The 27,045-nt window shown below is 38.2% G+C and overlaps 2 protein-coding genes across 3 annotated transcripts; one reads left to right on the top strand and one right to left on the bottom strand.

Moving 5' to 3' along the window:
• Window positions 1-3,451: 3,451 nt before the first annotated feature.
• Window positions 3,452-14,313, top strand: cab39l (calcium binding protein 39-like). Its single transcript, XM_060861012.1, has 9 exons — window positions 3,452-3,688; window positions 7,076-7,244; window positions 8,428-8,592; window positions 9,948-10,066; window positions 10,259-10,427; window positions 10,516-10,575; window positions 11,036-11,101; window positions 11,197-11,340; window positions 11,956-14,313. The coding sequence occupies exons 2-9, from the start codon at window positions 7,143-7,145 to the stop codon at window positions 12,133-12,135; spliced, it is 1,005 nt and encodes a 334-aa protein (XP_060716995.1). The 5' UTR covers window positions 3,452-3,688; window positions 7,076-7,142; the 3' UTR covers window positions 12,136-14,313.
• A 182-nt stretch (window positions 14,314-14,495) lies between these two features.
• cdadc1 (cytidine and dCMP deaminase domain containing 1) lies at window positions 14,496-23,522 on the bottom strand. Of its 2 annotated transcripts, none has more exons than XM_060861011.1 (9): window positions 23,281-23,522; window positions 21,234-21,334; window positions 20,629-20,806; window positions 19,770-20,351; window positions 18,110-18,159; window positions 17,770-17,939; window positions 16,674-16,856; window positions 16,047-16,104; window positions 14,496-15,566 (listed from the first exon to the last, which is right to left on the bottom strand). In XM_060861011.1, exons 1-8 carry the CDS (start codon window positions 23,405-23,407, stop codon window positions 16,086-16,088), a joined length of 1,410 nt encoding a protein of 469 aa, XP_060716994.1. In that variant the 5' UTR covers window positions 23,408-23,522; the 3' UTR covers window positions 14,496-15,566; window positions 16,047-16,085. The 2 variants fall into 2 exon arrangements, with proteins under 2 accessions (XP_060716994.1, XP_060716992.1); XM_060861009.1 differs by having other exon boundaries at window positions 16,667-16,856; window positions 23,281-23,521.
• Window positions 23,523-27,045: the final 3,523 nt, after the last annotated feature.

The raw sequence follows: 27,045 nt of genomic DNA, 5'->3' as shown, positions 1-27,045 counted from the left end.
CGGTGGCTTAGTGGTTAGCACGTTCGCCTCACACCTCCAGGGTGGAGGTTCGATTCCCGCCTCCGCCTTGTGTGTGTGGAGTTTGCATGTTCTCCCCGTGACTCCGGTTTCCTCCCCCGGTCCAAAGACATGCATGGTGGGTTGATTGGCATCTCTGGAAAATTGTCCATAGTGTGTGATTGCGTGAGTGAATGAGAGTGTGTGTGTGCCCTGCGCTGGGTTGGCACTCCGTCCAGGGTGTATCCTGCCCTGATGCCCGATGACGCCTGAGATGACGCACAGGCTCCCCGTGACCCGAGGTAGTTCGGATAAGCGGTAGAAAATGAGAGTGAGAGTGAGAATAATGAAGCACAGTGGCTTAGTGGTTAGGACATTGGTGTCACACCAGCGGGGTTTGGGGTTTCAGTCCTTCTTCTGCCTACACATACAGAGTTTGCATGCTCTCCCCATGCTAGTGTTTCCTCAAGTGGATGAGTGTGTAAGATAGTCTCCAGGTTTCCCCATGAAACTGTGTACAGAATATAGATGAATAATAAATATCATCATTAATATCATTAATCTATCCTTCAATAAATTACAAAATGCGATGAATGGATGATGACAGACCTCTGGCTCACACTACTCACTACATTGCTGATGATTTCATAAAACAGCACATCCTGAAATGTTTTTATTCTTTATCTGTTGTGTATTTGCTTGTGTAGGTTTTCAGCTTAACCAACTTAATTCATGCAATTACAAGGCAATTAGTTGTTAACTAATGTTAAAAAGCACACCTAAAACAACAAAAGTTGACTGACGTACAGGGAATGGGATAAATTTTTTAAATATGAGAATTTTAAGAATATAATAGTCACAGTATAAACAAATAAGTCTTTCGATTATAATATAACTTATAAGAGCAACCATTATAACAATGATGTAACAACTTTTATGATAGCTGGTGATCATCATCATCTTTATAACCTGCAATATACTGTATAACATGCTTTGTTACAGGTCTCATGGCTATTTTGAGAAGCCTCGATCATTTTAAATGAACACATTGTGAAATTAAAATGGTGTAAACAAAAAGAGGGTGGAGAGACTGTGAATTATTGGACTGAAACTACCTATAGGGTCAGAGTCAACTCCCTGTTCCTTTTGTCACTGCAGTATACAGACAATAGAGCTGCAGAGCTGTTTATGATAAGGAAAGTCATCCAGCCTGAATATTCACTTCTGCATTCATTCACGAGGATATAACTGTCTCACTGCTGTCCAGCATGATGAGGAACATCTGACTTGATATTTCGAGGATTTTGAGTCATACTTATGACTCATGGGCAACGTACCGAACTGCCAGATACACCTTTTATGCACTAAATTGTCTTACGTGCTGTCATTCTCATGTTAAACATCTTTCTGTATTATATTAAGTGTTAATACCCAGGATTGTATTTATGTCGTCATTCAATCAGTTCTGTTGTGCAGTTCACTTTGTTTTAACGTACACTTAAAATAATGTTATACTTTAAAACTAGTTTTCCAGGTCAAAGTTTTAATTTGGAGGTACAGATATTTAAATAATTAAAAAAACCCAAATAATTAAAGCATTTTGCAAAAATTATTAGCACTTTTCTTTTTTTAGACAATTATATATTCAGGAACAACACATGCACAAAAGCAGGTTATATAAATCTTTTGAATAAGAAGAGCTGTGATAGCTAGATAATGGGAGTCTAATTCAAATTAATAATTAATTTAATTAGGAGTTTAAAAAAACAAACATTTTGGAAGACATTTTAACTGATATACATACTTGTTTGATCTCTACATATTATCTATATATCAGTTTTAACAGTTATGGGTAACCCCTATGAAATCACCTATATTTATTTTTTATACTTATACTAATGAATGTGATGCCAGTCCCAGAAACACACTGTGAATGAGATGCCAGTCCCAGGAACATAGTAATACACTGTGAATGAGATGCCAGTCCCAGAAACACACTGTGAATGAGATGCCAGTCCCAGGAACATAGTAATACACTGTGAATGAGATGCCAGTCCCAGAAACACACTGTGAATGAGATGCCAGTCCCAGGAACATAGTAATACACTGTGAATGAGATGCCAGTCCCAGAAACACACTGTGAATGAGATGCCAGTCCCAGGAACATAGGAATACACTGTGAATGAGATGCCAGTCCCAGAAACACACTGTAAATGAGATGCCAGTCCCAGGAACATAGGAATACACTGTGAATGAGATGCCAGTCCCAGAAACACACTGTAAATGAGATGCCAGTCCCAGAAACACACTGTGAATTAGATGTCAGTCCCAGGAACACACTGTGAATGAGATGAAACTACCAAGAACACGGGAATACACTGTAATTGAGATGCCAGACCCAGGAACACGGGAATACACTGTGAATGAGATGCCAGTCCCAGGAACACATTGTGAATGAGATGCCACTATCAAGAACACGGGAATACACCGTGAATGAGATGCCAGTCCCAGAAACATGGGAATACACTGTGAATGAGATGCCAGTCCCAGAAACACACTGTGAATGAGATACCAGCCCCAGAAACACACTGTGAATGAGATACCAGCCCCAGAAACACACTGTGAATGAGATGCCAGTCCCAGGAACACGGGAATACACTGTGAATGAGATGCCAGTCTATGACAGGTCACCATACACAAACATGTTCACACTTAGCAATTTATCATACAGCCATTTCACCTACTGACAAGTAGAGGAAATCCAGAGTTAACCCAAACCCAGACTCGACCTGGAGACTTTGGAGGCCTGAGGCAAGACTGCATCACAATTTCGCTTTGTTTATTGTTATGCTTCATTAAAATGTATATCGTTAATTACAAAAGCGTATTGGCAAACACTGTCATGATGCTGCACTTTTTAAAAAAAAAATGATTTGGGACATTTTCTGCAAACATGGCAACCCTGAGTATTTTTTGCACTACAGAAGCTCCTCATTATCGAGTCTGAACGCATCTACATCCGGGTGTTTTACAGACCACACCTATAGGAAGTGGTGTCACTGTTACCGAGACCGGTATCGTGATACTGGTACTTTAAAAAGTCTTGTGTATTTAAAACAGGGAAAATGTAAATCATTCGAGAATGAGAATGATTTAAAGAATATGAGAATGAGAACAACTTCTTTCTCACTTTTTTAAATTATAAATAAATTAATAGATAAATAAATAAACATTATCGATAGTATCGGGACCTCGGTATCGACCCGCCCATCTTTGTTTCTAACGTCTGACCAGAGCGGATCTGATCCGAGATCAGTCTTAACGCGTTTGCCATAATAGAGAAATTCACTGAATTATTTATGAGAACCGACTCTAGATCATAAGAGTTTTTTTTTTTTTTTTTACCGAGTCGACTCATCTGGAGTGCGTGTTGTATGTAAAGCAACATGAATCATGAATCACGAATCGTGCTGATATCGAGTCTATTGGTTTCGAGTGAAATCACGCACGGCTCTAATTCGCTCATACGCACTTTCCGCTGACGTTTCTCTCAGCAACACACACACACACACACACACACACACACACACACAGTGTGCTAGCGTGACCAGAAAAAGGGCTGCTCGATAACAGAGAAGCAAAAGAAACAGCAGCAGGAGTCGAGAACAGACTAAACAAGGCCGTGGACGCGGTGAGTGTTTACCTCTTTAGACGGGTTTAGGGGCGTCTAAATGCGGGGAGAGGAGTCGCTGGAGGTCGGTGTATGAACCGAACGTCGCCCTTGACATTGTTAAAAACTTAAAGAGAGTGGATACGTGTGTGTGTGTGTGTGTGTGTGTGTGTGTGTGTGTGTGTGTGTGTGTGTGTGTGTGTGTGTGTGTGTGTGTTTTGTTTTAGATGTAGCTCTGTGTAGCCTGTTTTGTTTTTACCTGCCATTTTAACGTCTTAACCATAGCTCAGTGTCAGGGCCATGTTGTTTAGGTTTATTTAGATCTAATCAGTTTAATAGACAGGTTATATCTCGCCTGCATTGAAGGTGGTGTGGTGTGTGTCTGTGTCTGTGTCCGTGTCCCGTCAATGGCCGCGTCTAAAACCGCATACTACCGAACTAAAACACGCAGGCGTCGGTTGTGACGTCCTACTTAGTACGCGAGTATGCGGGCCTGAACGCTAGCTAGCCTGGATGTAGCTCCATTCGTGTGTTTGTTTTTATACCCGAACGGGCAGTTTAAGTAAAATAAGTGAAGAAAATAACTAACTAGATCCAAAGTAGGTTTTTATTATTATCGAACGAACTCGATGTTTAAGTTTGGGTTAAAACAAAATTTTAATGTTTTTACGCTCATTGTTGTTTGCTATTGTTGTTGCTAACTAGCTTACAGCACTGGCTTTGGGATCATCGTGATTTCTGGCAGCTTTTATATCCGTTAGCTAGTCACCTGAAGCTACAGCTAATCAGTAAGGTGAAGTATGGATCAGTAAAGCCTTAAATAGGAGGTTATTCATGAGGTAAAATGATGTTATGGAGAAAAAAAGGTGGTTTGCTGACTAATAGCTAATCTTACCTGTATTCTTGAGTCACACCGTGATCTCTTATGATCAGGTTAAAGTACCTGCAGGTGTGTGTGTGTGTGTGTGTGTGTGTGTGTTTATTTTTTTGAGCAAGTTTACTTTATTTATTTCCTCCTTTTGCCAACATTTTTTGCATTGATTTTGCTAGAGTTGTTTTAAGCCTTTTGCAGCATTTGTTTGTCAAAGGTGGAACAGATGATCAGCTACAGCACTGTGTGTGTATGTATGTATATGTGAGAGGGATGGATGGATGGATGGATGGATGACCAGTGTTGACTATAGGATCTGATTTTCTTTTATAAGCTATAGGTCACACTCCTACAAAGATAAGACCAGCACTGTTATCTCTGTCCCATGATCACAATGACCATGGTTAATGAGCATCAGCCTTGTTTGATCGGACTATTGAGGAATTAAAACCGGTGGAATATTCCTTATCAACCTAATCTCAAGATTTTCAGTTTCCTTGTACAGAGAAAAGAGCTGGAAATCTGTTTAGTCCAGACAGAATTAAAGTCTAGGGGCAGCTGTTGGGTTAAATGTCATACAATGAGCTAGATATTCGAGAGAGCTGTTGTTTGTTTTTTTTTTGGTTTTTTTTTGCTGTGTCCAAATTTCAAAGCTTGAGTCAATACTATAAGAATTTGTTTTAATTAATGACGCTTTTCTAAGGATCGATATGGTGCTGTGACAAATGTTTTCAACCTGACCTCCGTATCAGCTGCCCTTAATCTTCCATAACACATGAGCAGGATTTTGGTTTATTTCTCACTACACGAAAACTTGTCAAACCATAAATCCACTACATGTGCAGTAGGTGGAGATTATGTTGTTATGTTTGTAGAGTATTGCTTTAAGGCAGCGTTATAAATAACAGAATGACAGGCAGATAATCACATGAGTGATATATTGCAGTGTTTGACAATCTAGGTTAAAATATTATTGATTTATCTCCAATCAGCATACACAGAGAGCTGCCTAGTTATGTTAGCTGTGAAAATATTTATAAATGGTTTCTCTCTAACTGGTTGAAAGCAGCCCAACAAGATGTGTGAAAATCTGTATCATTTGGGCCCCTGTATAAGGGTTTAGTTTGTCATGTTGGTTTGTTAATTAGGTCTATTACTGTTTGGTGGCAGCTTGCTTATGCTTAATGGCTTATTTGTCTTAACTGATCTGTGGAGTACAGGATTGGAGAGTAAGCCAAGACACCAAGCTGTCAGTTTCAGCATAGGTTATTAATAAAATCTTACGCATGCCGGTTACTCAAATTTTTACTTGCCAGAACAGAAGAGGTGAAAACAACCACATGTCAAGTTCAAATAGAGGAGGTGAATAGTTTTGATTGACTGCTTTATTGTAAAGATGTATCTCTTGAATGTGCTCATTCATCCGCCAGGATCTTGCAAGCTGATTTTTATTTTCCATGGACTTATGAATGAATAATATCAAGATCGTATGTCATCACAGAATGGACACGCTTAATTGTTTGTAGTAACACTAAAAATATACAGGATTGTCTTCGAGTCGATTTGCATCGCATGTGCTTTAGCCTCTTGTGTAAAGTGTGTGAACAGTATTTTAATAGCCCAAACCAGGAAGAAATAAATGTCCACCTGTCGAGAGGGTGTTAAGAAAGGTCTGGTCCGGTCACATGATCAAAGTGACAAGCTCTTGGCAAGCACAGGATATTCTCAGAAAGACAGGGGTGGCCTTACAGGGCAGTGATCTCACAGTGATCTCCTGGGCTTCTCTGGGTTCACTAGATTTCCACTCACGAGTGAGGCCATGTCTGCTTTCAGGAACTGACTTACTGAAGTTTTTCCGACTGTTCCGTTTGGTACGGCTGTTTTTAAACTCAAGTGGAAAACGCTTCACTCCAGGATTATTTGTGGTCTCTGTGAAAAGCTTCAGGAATGAATAATGTGACATGAGTGAATCTATTTTCTCTCATTTCTTCCCAATTTGGTCACCATGACCGCTGCCAGCCAGGATGGTAAAGGCCAAAACATGTTTCCTCTGAAACGTCTACTTGTGCAGCATCACAAGGCAATGTAACAGACTCAAAGGAAAGCGCAGTCTACCCTCTTCCACATACATGAGCTCACAGGAAATCAGGGCCAGTGTTGCGTTTCCTGGCCACAGATAGCCGAGGCATCGTCATGATTCGAACTTCTACTGTCCTGATGATGGAGCAAAGATTATTCTGCTATGCATTTCTAATTATTTTTAGCTTAAAATTATGATGTACATTTGTTTTTACACTAGTGTTCAAAAACACTGTAGGGTAAACAGCCCTGAGACCCTTTCTGTAAAGTGTAACAAGGTTATAGACACTTGTAGAGGATCCTTTCTATTCTCTTGTATGCACACAAAGCTCTCTAATAAGATTCCCATTGCAAGATATACATTTTGTGTTGAAAGTTCCATCTCTGTGCTCTTTCTTTAAACTAAAAAAACCCCAAAGTTACACTTCCTCTCTAATCTTCTTCCTTCTTCTATTCAGGTTCTGAGGAAGGAGAGAGACAGACAGAGAGAGTGAGACTGAGTAAGAGAGACACTGGGCTCTAACCATGCCACTGTTTGGTAAATCTCACAAGAGTCCCACAGATATTGTGAAGGCTCTTAAGGACAACCTGTCCATCCTGGTCAAGCAGGACAAGAAGACAGAGAAGGTGAGATCATACTTAAGCGTAAGATGCTGCTCTTTATTTTAGTTATGTCAAAAATGAATCTTTGTTATATAGCAGTACTTCATAAAATATGTTCTTACTTCTGTGTTATTGCACGTTTCCGCATTTTCTATCACTATATTTAATTGGGAAACAAAGCCCCTTTTTTGCCCTCCATCTTGGAGCATAACTGTAACACTGTAAGGTGAAGCTACTTCATCAAATTGTCATGTGCTCAAAACCAGGCTTTATTCCAGAACCTTCCTCCTTTCTTGGCTGTGTTGTTTTTGTTTTTTTTTGCTTGTACTTTTAACAGACTTGTCACCAACTAGCCAGTCTGAAGTGAAGAAGCTGCCGTCTTTCTAGGAAGCATTGAATTCGGAGAGCAGCACTTCAGCTACTACTCAAAAATCCATCTGATAATGCAGTTTGAGTATGAGAAGCATGAAGTGTGGCATGTTGGTGCTGTAGATAATATGAAAACACTCCTTAGCCTTGGGATAAATAGTTCTGTTGAAGAAACTTTCTTAGTAAGATTGATTGAACGAGTGCTCGGTCAAAGACTAAGCAGCATGAAATGTGTTTCTGTAATGCTTTGTTCTTTAATAACTTATTTCAGTGTGTAATTATTCAGCCGTCTCTCAAAAGACGTGTTTTTATTTTATTTATTTATTTATTTATACCTTTTGTAGTTCTAGATATAGTTTTGTCTGTGCAACATAATATAAATAAGATTCCTCAGCAGGTGGTTTAATTAAATATTTATATGGAAAATAATTGAAAGATAGAAACAGAGAATTGATAGAGCTGAAGGAAAAAAGAAAATTTAATACACAGGAGTGCTGAGAATGTGCGAGAAGGCCGAGGTGACACCAAGGTGACGATGCCGCTGTGCCACTTTACCTCATGGTCATTTGCAGCCGGTCGCTAAGCCGGTTTCCTTCAGCTCCTTGCTAAAGTACAGGTCTGTGAATCTCTGAGCAACCTGGCTGGTGTGATCCTGAAGTACCTGGTGCAAACAAGGCTGACCTGTCATCCTGTCTCATCAGACTTTGTGTTTACAACAGAAGGATGGATGCACAGATGACTGCCTGCTCCTGGGTTCTTCCTGAGATGGAGAAGCATTTTATTGTTTGTTCAGTGTTAGTTGCTCCTTTCAGTTATACGTGCATGTGTGTGTGTGTAGGCCTCCGAGGAGGTGTCTAAATGTCTGGTGGCAATGAAGGAGATCCTGTACGGCACCAACGACAAGGAGCCACACACGGAAACGGTGGCCCAGCTGGCCCAAGAGCTGTACAACAGCGGCCTGCTCATCTCCCTGGTGGAGAACCTGCAGGTCATCGACTTTGAGGTGAGTCACTGCACGTTATCACAGTTATGCATTTATTTTCATCATTAGCTACGTCTAGAAATATCGATTCTTTATTATTTAAAGGGATTTCTGATATTTACTCCTAGTTTTTCCTTCTGCGTAATATCTTAATTTCTGCTAAAGTTCAGTTGGATTTTATTCTGTAGAGCTGACCACAGGTTTACAGGTGCACCAATCAGAATGAAATCTGCTTACTCAGTTTTACCCAAGCACTAAAAACTCACCTCTTTCCTGTTCTCCCAGCCTGTTTATGCCTGAGCGTAAGTGAAACTGCAATTGGATAGAATGTTTACCATTTTATTATTTACACCACAGTGCAGCTGAACAAAGAACATAATCATTTATGTGCTGACGTTTTTTGTTATGAAATTTATTCAACATTTGTGAAAGGAGGATCGTGTGTCAGCACTGGAACAAAGAGGAGTTTCAGCTTTAGGTTTATTACTAAGCTATAAACTTAAAATGTGCAGCGTGTTGTTTAGGGTTGCAGAACTGCGTATTGTGATGCAGCATGGATTATTATCATAATATATCATAAAACTGTATAGTCTGAAGTGTTTTTTTTTTTTTATTATTATTATTTTAACGTAGTAGTATTTCGGTTATAATGTGAGTTCTTGTCTTTTACATTATTTAAATTTTTCTTGTTTGTATAAAATAGTAATTAACCAAAATATACAAAACACTTGAAGTAATCTTGGCAGTGCTGATATTGCGCCGTTAGTTGCGAGTGCGGCGCCGTTAGTTGCGAGTGCGGCGCCGTTAGTTGCGAGTGCGGCGCCGTTAGTTGCGAGTGCGGCGCCGTTAGTTGCGAGTGCGGCGCCGTTAGTTGCGAGTGCGGCGCCGTTAGTTGCGAGTAGAGGTAAATCGTTTCAATAAAACACATGCTGATTCAGCCCATGGTTAATATAATTAAAAAAACAATGAATTCATTGTGAGGAAACAGCATGCCATATTTTCATCTTTGTGGTGATATGAACGGAGGATCGGGAGATGAGGAGAGAGGTGTAGACAAAGTGACTGGAGTGGTTTAGAGGAGCAGACAGGAGAGAGGGAGTTGTGTTAAACAAAATATTTGCCAAATGACTTATCTGTGGGAGTGTCAGAGAACCTGTTTCTCTGTCCCTCAATTTTGTTAATGATGAACTTTATAGTACACTTAGACCTTACTTGACATAAAAAGAGGAAGATCACAAAGTTGAACATTAATGGAGGGAAGCAGGAACTGTTACACACCTCCAATACTATATTACTGTGTTTACATGGACAAACGTTTCTGATCCTCATCTCATGTACGTGTTTTAATGTAATCTTTTACCGATCTATGTGTGCAGGGGAAGAAGGATGTGTGTCAGATCTTCAACAACATCCTACGCAGGCAGATTGGCACCCGCAGTCCCACAGTGGAATATTTCTGCTCCCATCAGGAAGTGCTCTTTATTCTGCTCAAAGGGTAAGACGAGACGAGATATCACTCACCTTAGCTTCACCCATCGACTTTATTTCAGCTTAATAACATATTCAAGATCTGTTCTATGAATTAAGTTATTAATTAAACAGAATATTTGTGTGGCACAAATGTGTCTGATATTTGTTTAGCATTTTGTTTGCTGTTTCACTGATTTTTTTTGCGTTGCCTCCACAGGTATGAGACTCCTCAGGTGGCACTGAACTGTGGCATCATGCTGCGCGAGTGCATCCGGCATGAACCGCTCGCCAAAATCATCCTGCACTCAGAGCATTTCAACGACTTTTTCAGCTATGTGGAAATGTCAACGTTCGACATCGCCTCTGATGCCTTCGCCACCTTCAAGGCAAGAACAGAGTGCTGACACAACTGTCTAAACTCATCCTTGACTGGAGTTCTTGAATTAATCAGATTTTCTTGCTGTCATTCTGCAGGACCTTCTTACAAGGCACAAGGTTCTAGTGGCAGAGTTTTTAGAACAGAACTACGACGCAGTAAGTGACCTTTGCATGCATGTACATGTTGGTAAGATTATTACTAATCCAGCTCCAGTATGCAAATTTCTGCAGGATTTCTTAAGGGTAAAAAGCATGGATGATTTCTCTGGTTTTATGACATTTTTACAAAAACACTTCATTTACATTTCTGGCATTTAGCAGACACACTTATCCAGAGTGACTTGCATTTTTATTTCAATTTATACAACTGAGCAATTGAGGGTTAAGGGCCTTGCTCAGGGGCCCAGCAGTGGCAGCTTGGTGGACCTGGACTCCAAGCAGCACGTTATTAACTATATCAAAGAAATGGCTTGAAAACAAGTTTTTAATCGTTTGTAATGAAACAGAAAGGCAGTATAGCTTTTTTAAAAAAAAAAGGCTTGTTGGTTATTTATTTATTATAATATACTAGTTATTTAAATCTGCCCTAATTATTTGAACCCTTCCTTTTTTGCAGGTCTTTGAGAACTATGAGAAGCTGTTGCACTCTGAAAACTATGTGACAAAGAGGCAGTCACTGAAGGTGTGTGTAGTGTAGTGCCTTGTAAGAAACTACAGCCTGTTGTCTTTCCTGTCCTTGCCTCTGATGTGTGTGTGTGTGTTTCTGTTGCATGACAGCTGTTGGGCGAGCTCCTGCTGGACAGACACAACTTCACTGTGATGACGAGGTACATCAGCAAGCCGGAGAACCTCAAACTCATGATGAACCTGTTGAGAGACAAAAGTCCAAATATCCAGTTTGAGGCATTCCACGTCTTTAAGGTAACGTCATGATTAGGTTGAAATACATCTGAGTATTTCTTTATCCCGAAAGGACAATCTCTGTTTATTGTGTGTCTGCGTGTGTGTGTGTCTGTGTGTCTGAAGAGAAGAGAGAGAGCGCAAGAGAGAGATCCCCTCCCACTAAAATAGCATGGCTGTTATCACTGCCTCTGCACTAGGTCATGGATGTCTGTGGCTTTGTTGGAAACTTATGACTTTGTGGTGAACCGCAAAAGTTCTAAAAGAAAAGATGAGGCCTACGATAAACAGCTACTGTAACACTTTACAAATAATAGGACTGATAATCAGACAGTGAATAAAAGCAGTGTTTGCTCTCCGGCAGCAGTCAGATCAGGCAGGTTCAGATTCTGAGCTGCAGATCAACACTGAAGCTCTTCATTATCTTCCATTGTTCACAGTTTAAGTAAACGGGTTTTCTTTTCAGTTTTTATTTGTTTTTTTTTTCACTTCAGGAAAATGTGTTCATTCTTGTCTGAGGCATTCACACACACGAGGAATAGAGATTAGATGAGATTAAATTCTGGGGAAGAATTTGAGAAGAATTTGCTGTTATGCTGGACATTGTTTATACAAACATTTTGTTCCCTCACTCAGGTGTTTGTGGCGAACCCTAACAAAACACAGCCCATCATAGACATCCTACTGAAGAACCAGACGAAGCTCATCGACTTCCTTAACAACTTCCAGAAGGACCGCACAGACGACGAGCAGTTTAACGACGAAAAGACGTACCTCATTAAACAGATACGAGACTTAAAGAAACCCACCTCCTAAACCTTAGCTAGCGATCGCGTTATTAAGCACCTCATCTTTTTACTGAGGAAAAATAAACAGAAAAAAAAATCACAAAAATCTATTAACAATAATAATTCTATTTAAGATCTTAAACATTTGTCTTTTCTTAGTCATGAGGCTCGCAAGTGATAGTTTTCAATCACTGATGTTCAGTTATTTTCTTCCTTTTTTTATTTCCTTTTTCTTTGTTTTTGTTTTTTTTTTGTTTTGTTTTTTTAAACTTTCTTTCATAAGACATTTGTTAGTTTTAACATCGAGTTGTGTGCCACAATAGGATGTGATTTAAAAAAAAAAAAAAAAAATGAAACTTAAAGGCAAACAATTTAGTTTCAGGAAGAACCAAAGCTGGTAGCAGCCTCGAGAGACGTGGGTGAGTCACGAGGACCTAAGAGAACGATCGACACTTTTTTGGTTTTTACATTCTGATAAGCTCATATTTTCTCTCTCTCTCTCTCACACACACACACACACACACACCCCTGATCCGAGTGCAGTTCACACAGCAGCAGTTTGGCCTCGATCTTGTACAGTTTGTAGCTGTAGTCGTGGAGTTGTAGGAAAGGAGGATGCATTCCCCAGCTATTTATAAAACTGATTTTCACACGTTAGTAACTTCATTCTTGCATTCCTGTATATTCTTTTTTTTTTTTCTTTCTTTCTTTCTTCTCTAGCGCCTCCTGGTACTGATGGTATACGCTGAACTTTCGTACTTTTCTCACTCCTGTATGGCTTACTGCCAACTTCGGATGGGTTCAAATTTACCAAAATAAACAGTCATGTTATCCCTGTTTGCTGGGGTTTTTTCAGTATTTTACTTGTCGGGTTTCAGCCATTGATCAGTGGCGCAGTTTATCTGTCTGTATGCTTTATAAATTTATTTTTTTAGTTATCAAATTTCTGCTTGTGAAACAGGGCTGTGTAACTATTCACTTCGTACTTGACAACATGTTTACCTATCACATGTTTAAAGCTGGTTTTAGTCTGTATGCGAGTGCCCTTTTATAAAACCTAGTAAACATCTATCGGCACTTTGCGTGATGTTTTGCAGTGAGGCTGGAATTAGAGTTGTGCTATAGTACTAAAGCTTAGAGTTCTGTGCTAGTACTGTAGTGTATCCAGAGCTCTAATCTTCCTATAGGACCTGCTATAGGAGTCACGTAGTTTAATCCCACTAATACTCTTTCTTGTACACGTTTATTATGTTGCAGTGGGGCGGTTCTGTGCTGTATTTCTGCAGTACTCCAATGTATTTCTCTCTCTTCTCTTCATTAGCTGGTATGTTAGCTCTTCATAGTGATTTTGAACGTTTAGCTCAAACTTAAACGGAACCGTCGAGGACACGATCATTCAAAACAGGTGCCTTTTGTTGTTGTTTTAAATGTATTCCTGTTTTTTTTTTCCTCATGCTTTTTGTATTTTTAAACAGATCTTTCTAGGGGGAGCTTAATTTAATTTTGTTGTTCATTTTAAATATGTTCTAGTGGAGCATATTTTGAATTGATTAAGCAGTGAACCTCTTAACTCACTATATTTGAGTTACTCTGATGAAAAACCTTCTTCATTCTTTGCTTTCAGTCGCTGCACTTGGTTGATTGATTCACTTGTATGATTGTATCATTAGATTAAGTGGAGCTTGTATGCTGAGGTGGACTTGACCCAATGTTGTTTGCCAATTATGTGAAATTTGTTCTAGATGTCCATTATACATACTGAATTTTTTTTTTTTCCTTCATCCTTTCCCTTTTTTTCCTGTAATATTTTATTATCATTATAAGAAGCCAACCTGGATCAAAATTCATTGGTTATAATGCCCAAATGTGGAACAAATACATCACACACTACTGACACTGCTTCTGCTCCTCCCAGTTTGAATTAGCATTCAGAGCTCAGGTGGGCATCAGGCTGCTCAGTACTGTGTAATGTAAAGTGAATCATAGAACATTAAACCCTTCAGCAGGGGAACCATTCAACTATATTAGCCACTTGAGCCAAGTTTATTCAATATCTTCACATCCTTACATACGTGTTACAATGAATGGAAAAAAAAAAACTTTGAGACTTCAAGTCTGAAATCTTTCCCAATGCCACCCACATCGCATCCTTTCTTCTTCAGTGCTAATTGTACCATATCACCAATAAAGCAAAATTCAAGCATTATTAGTTATTCTCCTTTGTGTGTGTGTGTGTGTGTGTGTGGATGGGCAGCATGCCAGTACACCTCGTCTGTGGTAAATTGTTCACAAGACTTCAACATATATCGAGAAATATTAGGGCATGCACACGTTACTCTTTCATCATTTGATCTCTTTAAGGAAGCAGGATGAAATGTAGAGAATTAAAACATATTACCAGACTTTAATATCGATCCACAACTGCTGCATACAGTAGTAAAACATTGTGAGAGTCCGTTTAAATTCTGAAATATACCAAACTTTACACACTGAAAAGCAAAACCTTCGCATTGCTCTCACTTCCTTTTGCATTCAGAACAGAAGATTATATTCTGTGTGACAGAAATCAGTGTAATTCTTCAATTAATTGAATTTCACTTTCACTGGTGTCACACTAAAATACTGTCATAGGCCTCGAAAGCACTCGGGCACTTGCCAGTAATTTATCAATTAGAAACATGGCTCCTTCCTGTTGTACTGCTTTAGAGACAGCTGTTGAGTGAGAGATTCCTGCTTGATGAATTGCTATGTAATGCACTGAGGAGATACATTCTTGTGTCACGTTCAGTGTTTGAAGCTTAACCAAAAAAAAGATTTAAACTGAAAGATTTTACATGAAATAAACATGGTGCATTAAAGGTTTAGTGGCATGTTGAAATCAGGCCAAAAATGAAGCCCAATACTCTGTTTATTGTATTTCAATTTCTTAAGCAATCAGAAGTAACAGAAAAATGATGATAATATCTGTTCTATTTACCTTTTACAAACAAGAGAAACACACACACGGTTAATAAATGATGTCACAATCAAAAGTTCTATTTTAAAATTAAATTAATACATTACTAATAATCGTTAAAATCTGACTGCTGTGCAAATGAAATGATTCATTGTGCATGCTTTTGGGGCTTCATCTACAAAATGGGTGCTTTTTCTTAGTGCATAATAATTAAATCTAAAAAATAAATCCATTCAACAAGCAAACGGAAAGATTACAGTATGTTGTCATCTAAAAATATGTTTCATATGATGTGTAGTTAATACGTAACTGCCATTTTAATGTTATAGTTTCACTTCTCTCGACACTACGGTCCACCTCAATAACGTCTTAATAATTGTTCAGTCAGAAGGATGACGCGTGTTGTAGACTGATTCCCTCAGTCTTAGTTATTCCTCACTTTTTCAGCCTCTTATTGCACTGACAGTCTGCAGGTTCCTCTCTTCTGTTCTTCACGCAGCCATCTGCAATTAATAACAAGAAATAGCTCACATACTTTAATGGAACGGAAGCCTTTATTATCACCACATATACATTACAGTACAGTGGAATTCTTTTCTTTGCATATCCCAACTGAGGAGGTTGGGGTCAGAGCACATGGGCAGCTATGATACAGGCCCCTGGAGCAGGGAGGGTTAAGGGCCTTGCTCAAGAGCCCAACAGTGGCAGCTTGGCAGTGCTGGGGCTCGAACCCCGATCCTTCAATCATCAACCCTAAGGCTTAACGACTTAAACCACCACTGCCTGTAAATCGAGGCCTGGTGTAAAATAAAAAGCCAAAAGTGGTTGTCTTTTTAAAATAACATGAGAATATAAAACGATGGCTTCTACTTATAGTACTGCCCATGTCCTTACTGACAAATCAACAGTGTTAAGTTGCAAAAAAGTGCTCATACAAGTAATACTCAGTTCTAGTAAAATGATTAGTGTGAGTAAAAGCTTACTTGATAAAGCCGGACCAGTTTGTTCAGAAGCACTTCTGATCACACCCAACTTCTGCCACTTCAAAATATACAAACAAAAGACAGTGTGAAAAGCGTGAATGTGTCATTTTTCCCCCCCAAACATTTTTCAACCTCTTATCTCTCGCTCACATCTGTAGTGGATGTGGGATTACAAGTATTACAAGAACTTATTTCCCTGTCTTGAAAAAAAGAACTAAAATCTGTTTATTTCAAACTCATTTAAATGTAAATGAAGCTCTAAACGTCCAAAATCCATTCTTTCAGAGATCAGACTCTTGGATAAACTATACTAGAGTAATTTTATGCATCAGATTGTATCAGCGTTGAAAAGATGGTAAAACTCCACAACAGCATTTGCTCTAGACTTTTCTGAATCTGGAGAAAAATCACAGAAACACTACAAATGTGATGGACAGACACGAAAAACCCTGATATCTTTCTTTAATACAAACGGATCATTAAGCAAATTTGTTAAATGGTAGCAACATCAATATATTAAAAAAGTTACATATATTACATTTAAAGGCATCCTTCAGTTATGAAACAAAACTTCTATATTATATGCCAATGTTTTACTGTGGAAATTGGCACAAACGTACGATGAACCTGCGGGTGCCGCGGAGCCGGTTGAAGTTGATGTAAGAGATGTCGTGTTTGTCTTTCCCGCTGTCCAGGTCCGTAGTGTAGATTTGTTTGATGCCGGCGCCTTGGATCAGAGGCACACATTCATCACACGGGCATTTAGTAACGAAGAGCATTGTGTTCTCTTCCTCCTTAACATCCGCACTCCTGAACATGGATGAAAAGCCAGAGTATTGCATGAACAATTCAGAAATGTGTGTGTTCTGGAAAGTTCTCTTGGGAAAATAAGAGGCAGATTAATGTCCCATAACAGCATATTTAAAAGTCTCAGCAAGAATTAAAGGAAAGGTGAAGGAGACGGTAGTGAGAGCAGCTCTGCTGTATGGCGTAGCAACTGTAGCAGTGAGGAAAAGACATGAGGCAGAGATGAAGGTAGCAGTGATGAGGATGATGTGGTTCTCTTTAGGAGTGATGAGGATGGACAGGATTAGGAACCAGCACATCAGAGGGGCTGCTCAGGATAGCTGTTTGGGGACACGGTCAGAGAGACTAGATAGAGATGGTTTGGACATGTACAGAGGAGGGAGATGGTTATATTGGTAGAAGGATGTTGGAGATGGAGCTGCCAGGTAAGAGGTCAAGAGGAAGGACATAGAGGAAATCTATGGATGTGTTAAAAGAGGACATGAAGGTAATTGGTGTGAGAGTAGAGGATGCTGAGGATAGAGTTCGGTAAAAGCTGAAAGTAAAAGAAGAAGAAGAAGAAGAGCATATCTAAACGTGTTCGTGTCTTAACATATCACATCCATTTGCCATCGTTTACAATTTCATATTCATTATCCATTTCTATTAGCAATGTTATTAGATCAGCTTTAAACAGGAATTAAAATTTTTTTCAATGAACCATGTGATCAGGAAACAAGAAGCACAAAGTTCTCTGTTCTGAAAATAATTTTTAATGTTTCTTTATAGAAGGATTCACCATGTCAAAGACTAGATGTATCAGTCCATGTTAAAGAGCTGTTACCATAGAAACGATTACATAATAGAATAAGTGCGTTAATATAACATGACGAATTAATATATTCTCTGTATATACGCTTAGATACATGTCACACACCTGAACGTGAGTGCGTTCTGCTCAGCGTGGATGATGTAGCGGTATTTACGGCGCTGTCTCTCTTCCTGCTTGTCGTCCATTTGAGGAAACTCAGCGTACTCAGATCCCACAGGATAGGCGTTATAACCACATCCCACCAGGTACATGTTCCCCGTGCCATCGCAATGAGGCTGAGCGTGGACAATTTACAGCAAATAATATTTAATAATAATCATAATAATAATAATAATAATAATAATAGAGCCATACTAGATCAGTCAAATTCATTCATTCATTGGATTCATTTCATTAATATTCTGTCAAATTTAAAGCTTTTATAAAGTCTGAACCTTTTACTTACCAGTTTACCTTCTGCCCAAATCACTGTACCTACTCCCACTTTAGGATCTTCTAAAATACCACAAAAGCAGGAATAAAGCCATATTAGACACATCAAATGATACAGTCTGAATCTTTCTATATTTTATGTCTATTTTATACATTTTTATTCTAAATATTATTGTAAAGTTTAGATTTTAAAGCTAATAAATGATATCTTATATTATCTTTTATATCTTAATAAATTAGATAGATTTCATATTAGTATTTAAAATACAGTTTATAGTGTTTGTAGCTATGTTTCGATTTATTTATTTATTTATTTATTATATTTTTAGCTTTTATGTTTATTTTTGTATAATTAAAAATATCATTTTCAGTTGCAATGCAAATTTATATTTAAAATGTAGTTTTTTTTAGATAAAATTAGTTGTGTGTGTGTGTGTGTGTGTGTGTGTATACCCATTGTGCACTTATTAGGAACACTATACTAATAATCGGTAGGGTTTCCCGTTGCTCTAAAAACAGGAGATTGGGATTCTGGTCCATGTTGATGTAACATGGACTATATATATATAATGTCTGCAATTTTTCTGGTGCAACTTCATTGTGCTAGTCTCCTGTTCTACCTCAAAAGTGATCTAATGAAGTCAGATCTGGTGACTGAGAAAACCACTGAAGAACACTGAACTCAGTGTTTTAGGACATGGTGCCACATGATTGGCTGATTAGATGAATTTATTAATGAGTAGGTCTACAGGTGTTTCTAATAAAGTGCTCAGTGTGTGTGTGTGTGTGTGTGTGTGTGTCTGTATTTTATATACATTTATTATGCAAATATTTTATTTTATTTTATAAAAACAAAAGTTTTGGTTGATTTGAATTTTGGTTGTGATTTTATCAATATCACAATTTTCTTATTTAGTTTTTATATATTTCTATTATAACAAGGTTTATGCAGTTTAGGTTAAGACATTTAATTCTACAAAATCTATGAAGATTAAAAACTGGAGTTATATTTTCTTATCTGTAATCTTTAGAGATTATTATGGATTAACACTAAACTTAAACTCATGTCATCTGCGTTTTATTATATTTTGGTTCATCTTTGAGGAAGTTGTTCTACATGTTTTATTACCTAAAGTTTACTTTTTATTATTATTATTTTAGTTGCTTAGTTGGTTTGTCATCTTGATTATTTAAGTGTTATAACTCTGCTTTAAACAAGTGCAGCATGGGAGTATTGAGTGAACATGCTGACTAAGTCTTCAGAGCATGCAATAATAAATGCTGATGGTTGCTACTGTGACAGACTGGCAGCCTGTCCAGGGTGTATACTGCTTTATGCAGGGTATGAATCACCAGCGATAGGGTTGGGGTTAGGTTGCTATGGCACTTATTTATATGTTAGGCAACAATATTTTTTAGAATAAGAATTCACAACCAGATTTTCCTGACAGCTGAAACAAAAGATTAAAGTAGTCTAACATGGCAAAAAAATGTAAAGAATTGCAAAAGTTTTAGACAGTAACTGCACTGAAATTTCTTTCATAAGTGAGTTTTAAAGCAACAGGTTGTCAGTTCAATGAAAATCGGGTCCATGCTAATCACACGTGCTAGAGAGATGGAGTATTCCATAATAACCGTTAGAGAAAGGCTTCACACATGCACCGACATCTCACCTGTTCTGTACGCCAGCACTGCTGCCTGGATGATGCAGTGTCGCACAACATCCTGGGATAATGTCCTATATCCACTTGTTGTTTGTTCTGTCTCATAGAACCCGTATTCGTGCTCGGGTACGGGAACACTAGCAGCCACACAAGCCAGAATCCGAATCAGATCCCTCATGTGCTGCCGCAGCTCACTGAAATATGGTTCTGTGCAAAAGTTCTCTAGGTTCATCTTACTGAGCAGCTCCCTGTGCACCTCCACATTCTCAATCACAAACCTTTTAGAAAAACTGTCCCAGTTCCTCCAGCGCTCTTTCCTAAAGAGTTCGTGGACATCCATGGTGTGATCATCAGCTGCCATTCTGCCCAGAAAGTCACTGTTGCGAGACGTCTCCTCTACAAACTGAAGCATGGAGTTGGGTAGAGGTTGGAGCAGCACACCGATGTGTGGCCTGCTGCTGGATTTGAGCTTTTCAGTGGCGGCTGCATCCAGCATAGCTTCCTGGAGACGAGAACCTGCTGCACTGCTTCTGTCAGACAGCAGACTGATCTCAGCCTCAGCCGGCCAGTAAGAGATCCTGTTCACTCCGGCTGAGAGAATGAGAGGAAAATTCATTACGGAGACAAGATTACAAATAGATAGATCAGATTCCATCAAGTCCAGAATTTTCACTGAAGCAAATAAAGACATACATAATTAAAAGGTATTTTTCAAATCTGTCCAGTTTGTGAATCTGTTTCAGTGGTTGACAGGGGTTGCTCAGGATGTGCTGATGTGGCTCAGAGAGATTAAACTAGGATCTTTAGACCTTTACATATCCATCTATACAGACAGGAAGAAGCAGTCGAGCAAACAATGGTTGCTTACCATTGATGATCATCTTGAGGCAGACAGAACAAGGCTTTCTGGAGAAATAAAGTTCACACCCCTTTAGTCTGGGCCCATGTCTGATTACAGCCACCTGACCGGCATGAAGCTCTGCTCCAGTGCAATGAAGACCCAAAATTCTTTGCTCATGGACCACCACCAAGCCGGTGACTTGCACCTGAAACAGACACATTACAGTTCAGTTGTTTCCTTCCAAAGTCCCGTGCACAATTTTAGTAACAAAGTGTAGTCGGAGAAAAGACTAACAGCTTGTTGTAAAAGCAGAATTATGCAAATTCAGGTCATGCAGCAAGTTTATCAGGGGAAGAGGAGGAGCAAGTGTAGGTTAGCTTCTAATTTGAATATTCATGCTTCCTGGGTTTCTTGATGAAGTTAAAAATGGTGGCTTTCAGGACTCTTTTATATCTATTGATATTTGTTTGAAAAACAACCAAGTAGAAGGATTTTAAGGAAATGTGCTCTTCAGGAAATTACTCTTCAAAGGGTTGCTTGGTTTCATTTCTAATGAAGGCAGGTTGTGTGAGAGTAAAAAAAAACGCCATTCCAGGCATCACTCCTAATTAAGAGAATTATGTTGTCCTTACAGATGCATTGTCTCGTCTCTGAGATTCCTTCCTGGGGAAAAGCTCCATCCAAAGACTCAGTAATGTAAAGAGGTTAACTTTGGACAGTCTCGGTCCATGACCTGAAGGAGAGAGAATGAAATATGTTATAGATAGGATTTTTTTAGTGAAAGGTGGCTGCTTCAACCAAATCCAGTTTCATGACAGAAACTGGTACTGATGTTCACAAGTGAATCATTTATTTACATGTCCAGAAGTGAGTCCTTTATTTATATGTTCAGAAGTGAGTCCTTTATTTATATGTTCATAAGTGAGTCCTTTATTGATATGTTCATAAGTGAGTCCTTTATTTATATGTTCATAAGTGAGTCCTTTATTGATATGTTCATAAGTGAGTCCTTTATTTATATGTTCATAAGTGAGTCATTTATTGATATGTTCAGAAGTGAGTCCTTTATTTATATGTTCAGAAGTGAGTCCTTTATTTATATGTTCAGAAGTGAGTCCTTTATTTATATGTTCATAAGTGAGTCCTTTATTTATATGTTCAGAAGTGAGTCATTTATTGATATGTTCATAAGTGAGTCCTTTATTTATATGTTCATAAGTGAGTCCTTTATTGATATGTTCATAAGTGAGTCCTTTATTTATATGTTCATAAGTGAGTCCTTTATTTATATGTTCATAAGTGAGTCCTTTATTTATATGTTCATAAGTGAGTCATTTATTGATATGTTCAGAAGTGAGTCCTTTATTGATATGTTCAGAAGTGAGTCAGTTATTGACATGTTCAGAAGTGAGTCAGTTATTGACATGTTCAGAAGTGAGTCCTTTATTTATATGTTCATAAGTGAGTCCTTTATTGATATGTTCATAAGTGAGTCCTTAATTTATATGTTCATAAGTGAGTCCTTTATTGATATGTTCATAAGTGAGTCCTTTATTTATATGTTCATAAGTGAGTCCTTTATTGATATGTTTATAAGTGAGTCCTTTATTTATATGTTCAGAAGTGAGTCCTTTATTTATATGTTCAGAAAGAAGTAATTTATTTATATGTTCATAAGTGAGTCCTTTATTGATATGTTCATAAGTGAGTCCTTTATTGATATGTTCAGAAGTGAGTCCTTTATTGATATGTTCATAAGTGAGTCCTTTATTGATATGTTCAGAAGTGAGTCCTTTATTTATATGTTCAGAAGTGAGTCCTTTATTTATATGTTCAGAAAGAAGTCATTTATTTGTATGTTCATAAGTGAGTCCTTTATTGATATGTTCATAAGTGAGTCCTTTATTTATATGTTCAGAAGTGAGTCCCTTATTTATATGTTCAGAAGTGAGTCCTTTATTTATATGTTCAGAAGTGAGTCATTTATTGATATGTTCAGACGTGAGTCAGTTATTGACATGTTCAGAAGTGAGTCAGTTATTGATATGTTCATAAGTGAGTCCTTTATTTATATGTTCAGAAGTGAGTCCTTTATTTATATGTTCAGAAGTGAGTCATTTATTTACGTGTTCAGAAGTGAGTCATTTATTGGTATGTTCAGAAGTGAGTCAGTTATTGACATGTTCAGAAGTGAGTCATTTATTGACATGTTCAGAAGTGAGTCAATTATTGATATGTTCAGAAGTGAGTCCTTTATTGATATATTCAAAGTGAGTCATTTACTGATATGTTCAGAAATGCATCATTTATTGACATGTTCAGAAGTGAGTCAGTTATTGACATGTTCAGAAGTGAGTCAGTTATTTACGTGTTCAGAAGTGAGTCAGTTATTGACATGTTCAGAAGTGAGTCAGTTATTTACGTGTTCAGAAGTGAGTCATTTACTATAAAGGATTCATAGATAATGACTTAGCAGGACCAGACATTATATGAAATGTCAGAATACATGCTGAACTTTTTGCTGAAGGAGTTACATGATCAGAGACACGTGATCACGCCACGTCAACACCATTAATATTGTGTAAATCTATTATTTAAGATTACCCAATGCCTAGTACGTTAGAAGCTCTTTTTGGGACACATCCTGTGGTGTAGGATAACAGCCTAGCAGGTTCTCACCTTGCACTTTGCCCTCCGTCTGTGTGCTGCTCTCCTTCACGTTAATGACGTCATCCTCGCCGTTGACGAAGAACCCGTTTCTTCCGGTACCCGGATATAGCCGGTGCTCACGGGGTGTCTCTGCCATTCAGTCCTGATCATCAACAAGACGCCTGCCAGCGACACAGTCCACCGGTGTGAGCTTAATCCACCTTTTACAACATCCTCTTCCTATTTAGTTCGACGTCAACAGGAGGAGCTGGTGAATGACCTTTAAATCTGGGTTGCCAGATAAGACTGGGTTGCCAGATAAAAACCTGATGTTTTTCCCCAGGTTTTCAACTATTAAATTCTTCCGTCATCTTCAGCACTTTTTATATTTCTCTTTCAGACTGGACATGTGGATAAAGTGTACATTAAAAAAAAGATACTACTACATTTATACTTCTAGGTAAAAGACAGGACTTTAAGGTACAATATTGATAAGGAATAGAATTATTATAGAGTTATAGATTATAGATTATTTTATTCTGAGAAATAAAAGCAAAAAATTCAGTTTTTTAAAAAATTTTTCAATTGGAATTTATTTTTAAAGGATATTAGCTGCTTCGCTGACCGAAACAAATTAAAAAACAGACCGAAAACAGACTTAAGCTGTATTAGTGCAGAACATGTTAAATTAATAAATTTACATACCAATGAAGTCATGAGTTTATGGTACTATTATGACATCATAAATTCACATTCGTTTCCTAAAATAGTTTGTAAAAGTCAATTTTTTCCTAAACTAAGTGACTTTAAATGCAATATTTTTCCTGACTTACACAAAAAAACGTTAACAAATCGACATTACCATAAACGGGGGAAAAGAAAACTCCATGCAAACACAAAATGTTTAACAAAACTCAGTCCTTGATTTACGTTTACTTAATTATAATTTAATAACAATTAATAACTTACATCACTGCAGCCTTGCAACCTACATCACTTTATATTAAATCACTTAATTTTAAATTTATTGCAAAACCTATACAATATACATTTCACAAAAAAGGAAACTTTTGCTTTTTTTTTTTTTTTTACACATTCAGAATCAGAATCAGAATCAGAAAGAGCTTTATTGCCAGGTATGTTTTCACATACGAAGAATTTGTTTTAGTGACATAAGCTCCACAGTATAACAGAATGACATATACAATAAGTGTGAAATGTGCAATTGAAATATAAATAGTATGTGTTTTAAGTAAATAATGTGTAAGAATAGTGTTGTGTATGTTAAGTGTTCATCAGATGGCTTGCCTGAGGGAAGAAACTTCCTATGCCTGGTTCTGGTGCTCAGGGCTCTGTAGCGTCGACCAGATGGCAACAGTTTAAAGAGGGAGTGTGCTTGAAGTGAGGGGTCCAGAGTGATTGTCTTTGCTCTTTTGCACACTCTGGAGAGGTACAGATCTTGGAGAGTGGGGAGTGTTTTGCCAATGATTCGCTCAGCAGTCCAGACTACCCCCTGTAGTCTTCTGAGGTCAGATTTGGTAGCTGAGCTGAACCAAACAGTAATTGAAGTGCAGAGGATGGATTCGATGATGGCAGTGTAGAACTGTTTCAGCAGATCCTGTGGCAGGTTGATTTTCCTCAGCTGGCGAAGGAAGTACAACCTCTGCTATGCCTTTTTCACAATGGAGTCTATGTGAAAGTCCCACTTCAAGTCCTGGGAGATTGTGGTTCGTCAGACTCGTCACCGCCCTGGATAAGGCCGATCAGTGTGGTGTCATCTGCAAACTTCAGGAGCTTGACAGAGGGGTCATTAGAGGTGCAGTCATTTGTGTACAGGGAGAAGAACAGTGGGGAGAGGACACAACCCTGAGGGGCACCAGTGCTGATGGTGCGGGTGCTGGATTTGAGTTTTCCCAGTCACACTAGCTGCTGCCTGTTTGTCAGAAAGCTGGTAATCCACTGACAGACAGAGGAGGACATGGAGAGCTGGGTTAATTTGGACTGGAGGAGTGATGGGGTGATGGTGTTAAAAGCAGAGCTGAAGTCCACATACAGGATCCTCACATAAGTCCCTGGTCTGTCCAGATGCTGCAGAACATAATGCAGTCCCATATTGACTGCATCATTCACAGAGGGTCCAGTAAGGGTCCAGTGATATCCTTCAGATAAGCCAAAACATTAGAGGAAAACTGAATCCATAGCTTTTTGGAATAATTCCTTTTTGACACTCCGATCTCCTTTTCCAGTGTGTATTTGGCCTGTTTGTCCAGGACTCTATTCACAAGCATTTACCATAAACGAACACAAAGCATGTCATACAAAATGAAAATGTTGTAAGAGAGAAACAGAAGTAACAGAAGTGAAGATGTCCTAACTGCCAAGTGCTGTAAAGTCTAATGGAAAAACAATGTCTATTTCTCTGTATTTATATTCAATGTCTATTTCATCATTTACTGTAATGATGCAATGTTATGGGGTGACTTGGCTGCTGTCCAGGGTCCTGACCTATATTTCCTCTCAAACAATATGAGTGTTACAATTGGTGTAGCAATATATTTCCCAAAAGACGCAAGTCTATAAATATCTACAGGTTTTTGACCAAAGGATATGGTGGGTTAATGGTGCTGTACATTTCATGTGGTCTTTTGCCTCATTACAACATTTATCAGACTGTATATTTATAATCACATATGATTAGTGTCACCCATATGAGGATGAGGTTCCCCTTTGTGTCTGGTTCCTCTCAAGGTTCATCCCCCCAGTCACCTGAGTCACCTCAGACTTGCTCATTGGTGATAAATACAAGCAAATTTATGCAGAGAATAGAAAAAGCAGCAGAAGAAATAAAACAACTGCTGAATAAAATAAAGAATATTAAGCTTGAGGAATAAAGAAATCAATGGATGAAAAAGAATCAGACTCTGTACCATGACAGAAATGAAGAATGGATCAAGATCAAGAATATTAAATTGATTAAGTTTTCTTTATTTCTTTATATATTTTTTCTTTCTTTGCTTTCAAAAAAATGTGTGCAATAATGTGTGCTTGTGTGTTAAAAGATAAGATGTGCTGAGTATGTTATATGAAGGCTCTCTTGGAAAAATGTCAACCCTCACTGTTCTCTCTTGGAAAAAAGTCAACCCTCAGTGCTCAGAAGGATACCGCTGACAGTAATCCGTAAAGGGAAACCCCAACACTCATTGGGGAGGGACTTAGTTACTAAGATGATATTGCAAGCGTGTGCTTTTTGAAAGGAATGTATATGTTAAAGAATACAACTGGTCACTAACCACAGGGTTACCGGTTTGGGGAAAGAGGAATGGAAAGGAATGTTGGTTTTAAAGTCAATAAGAATGCCGTATTGGTGAAAGGCTTGGAAATGTATAAAAGCTTGTCTTGAATTACATTGTGTGTGCATTCTAGTGTAGACAGCCTCAGTGCATGTTATACTCTGTGTACATCATAGAACAAATGCAAGCTTACACTTGGAGAGTGTTTCTTGGTTTGTTATAATCTTTGCATTTTAATTATTTCTACTTATTCTAATACTGTTTGATTATTTGAAGGAGTTTTTATTTGTTTTTTTCTTTTTATTTTACATATATTACACACATTTATCTGTATTACACTACTTTTAATAAAAACAAGGCCTCCCATTGTGAGGATCCTGAAAAGACAAAGAGGTCTATGTCTGACTCCTTCATCTAAAGATTCAAACAATAGATTAGGTAAAAGAACTTGAATAGGATCCTTTGTTAGAAGACCGAGGGGACTTCGAAGGACACCTGCGTTCAA

This window comes from Tachysurus vachellii, chromosome 24 (assembly GCF_030014155.1).
Source record: "Tachysurus vachellii isolate PV-2020 chromosome 24, HZAU_Pvac_v1, whole genome shotgun sequence".
Taxonomy (NCBI): Eukaryota; Metazoa; Chordata; class Actinopteri; order Siluriformes; family Bagridae; genus Tachysurus; species Tachysurus vachellii.
This window is presented reverse-complemented; position numbering and strand designations above follow the sequence as displayed.

Excerpts from the sequence above, each read along its gene's own strand:
- cab39l (XM_060861012.1), top strand. The coding sequence starts at position 7,143 with ATGCCACTGTTTGGTAAATCTCACAAGAGTCCCACAGATATTGTGAAG. Across the intron at positions 10,428-10,515 it reads ATGCCTTCGCCACCTTCAAG|GACCTTCTTACAAGGCACAA; the intron begins GCAAGAACAGAG and ends GTCATTCTGCAG. Across the intron at positions 11,341-11,955 it reads AGGCATTCCACGTCTTTAAG|GTGTTTGTGGCGAACCCTAA; the intron begins GTAACGTCATGA and ends TCCCTCACTCAG.
- cdadc1 (XM_060861009.1), bottom strand. The coding sequence starts at position 23,407 with ATGGCAGAGACACCCCGTGAGCACCGGCTATATCCGGGTACCGGAAGA. Across the intron at positions 16,857-17,769 it reads CAGAACGCACTCACGTTCAG|GAGTGCGGATGTTAAGGAGG; the intron begins GTGTGTGACATG and ends ATCCATGTTCAG. Across the intron at positions 16,105-16,666 it reads GCGGCACCCGCAGGTTCATC|TGGCAGAAGTTGGGTGTGAT; the intron begins GTACGTTTGTGC and ends TATATTTTGAAG.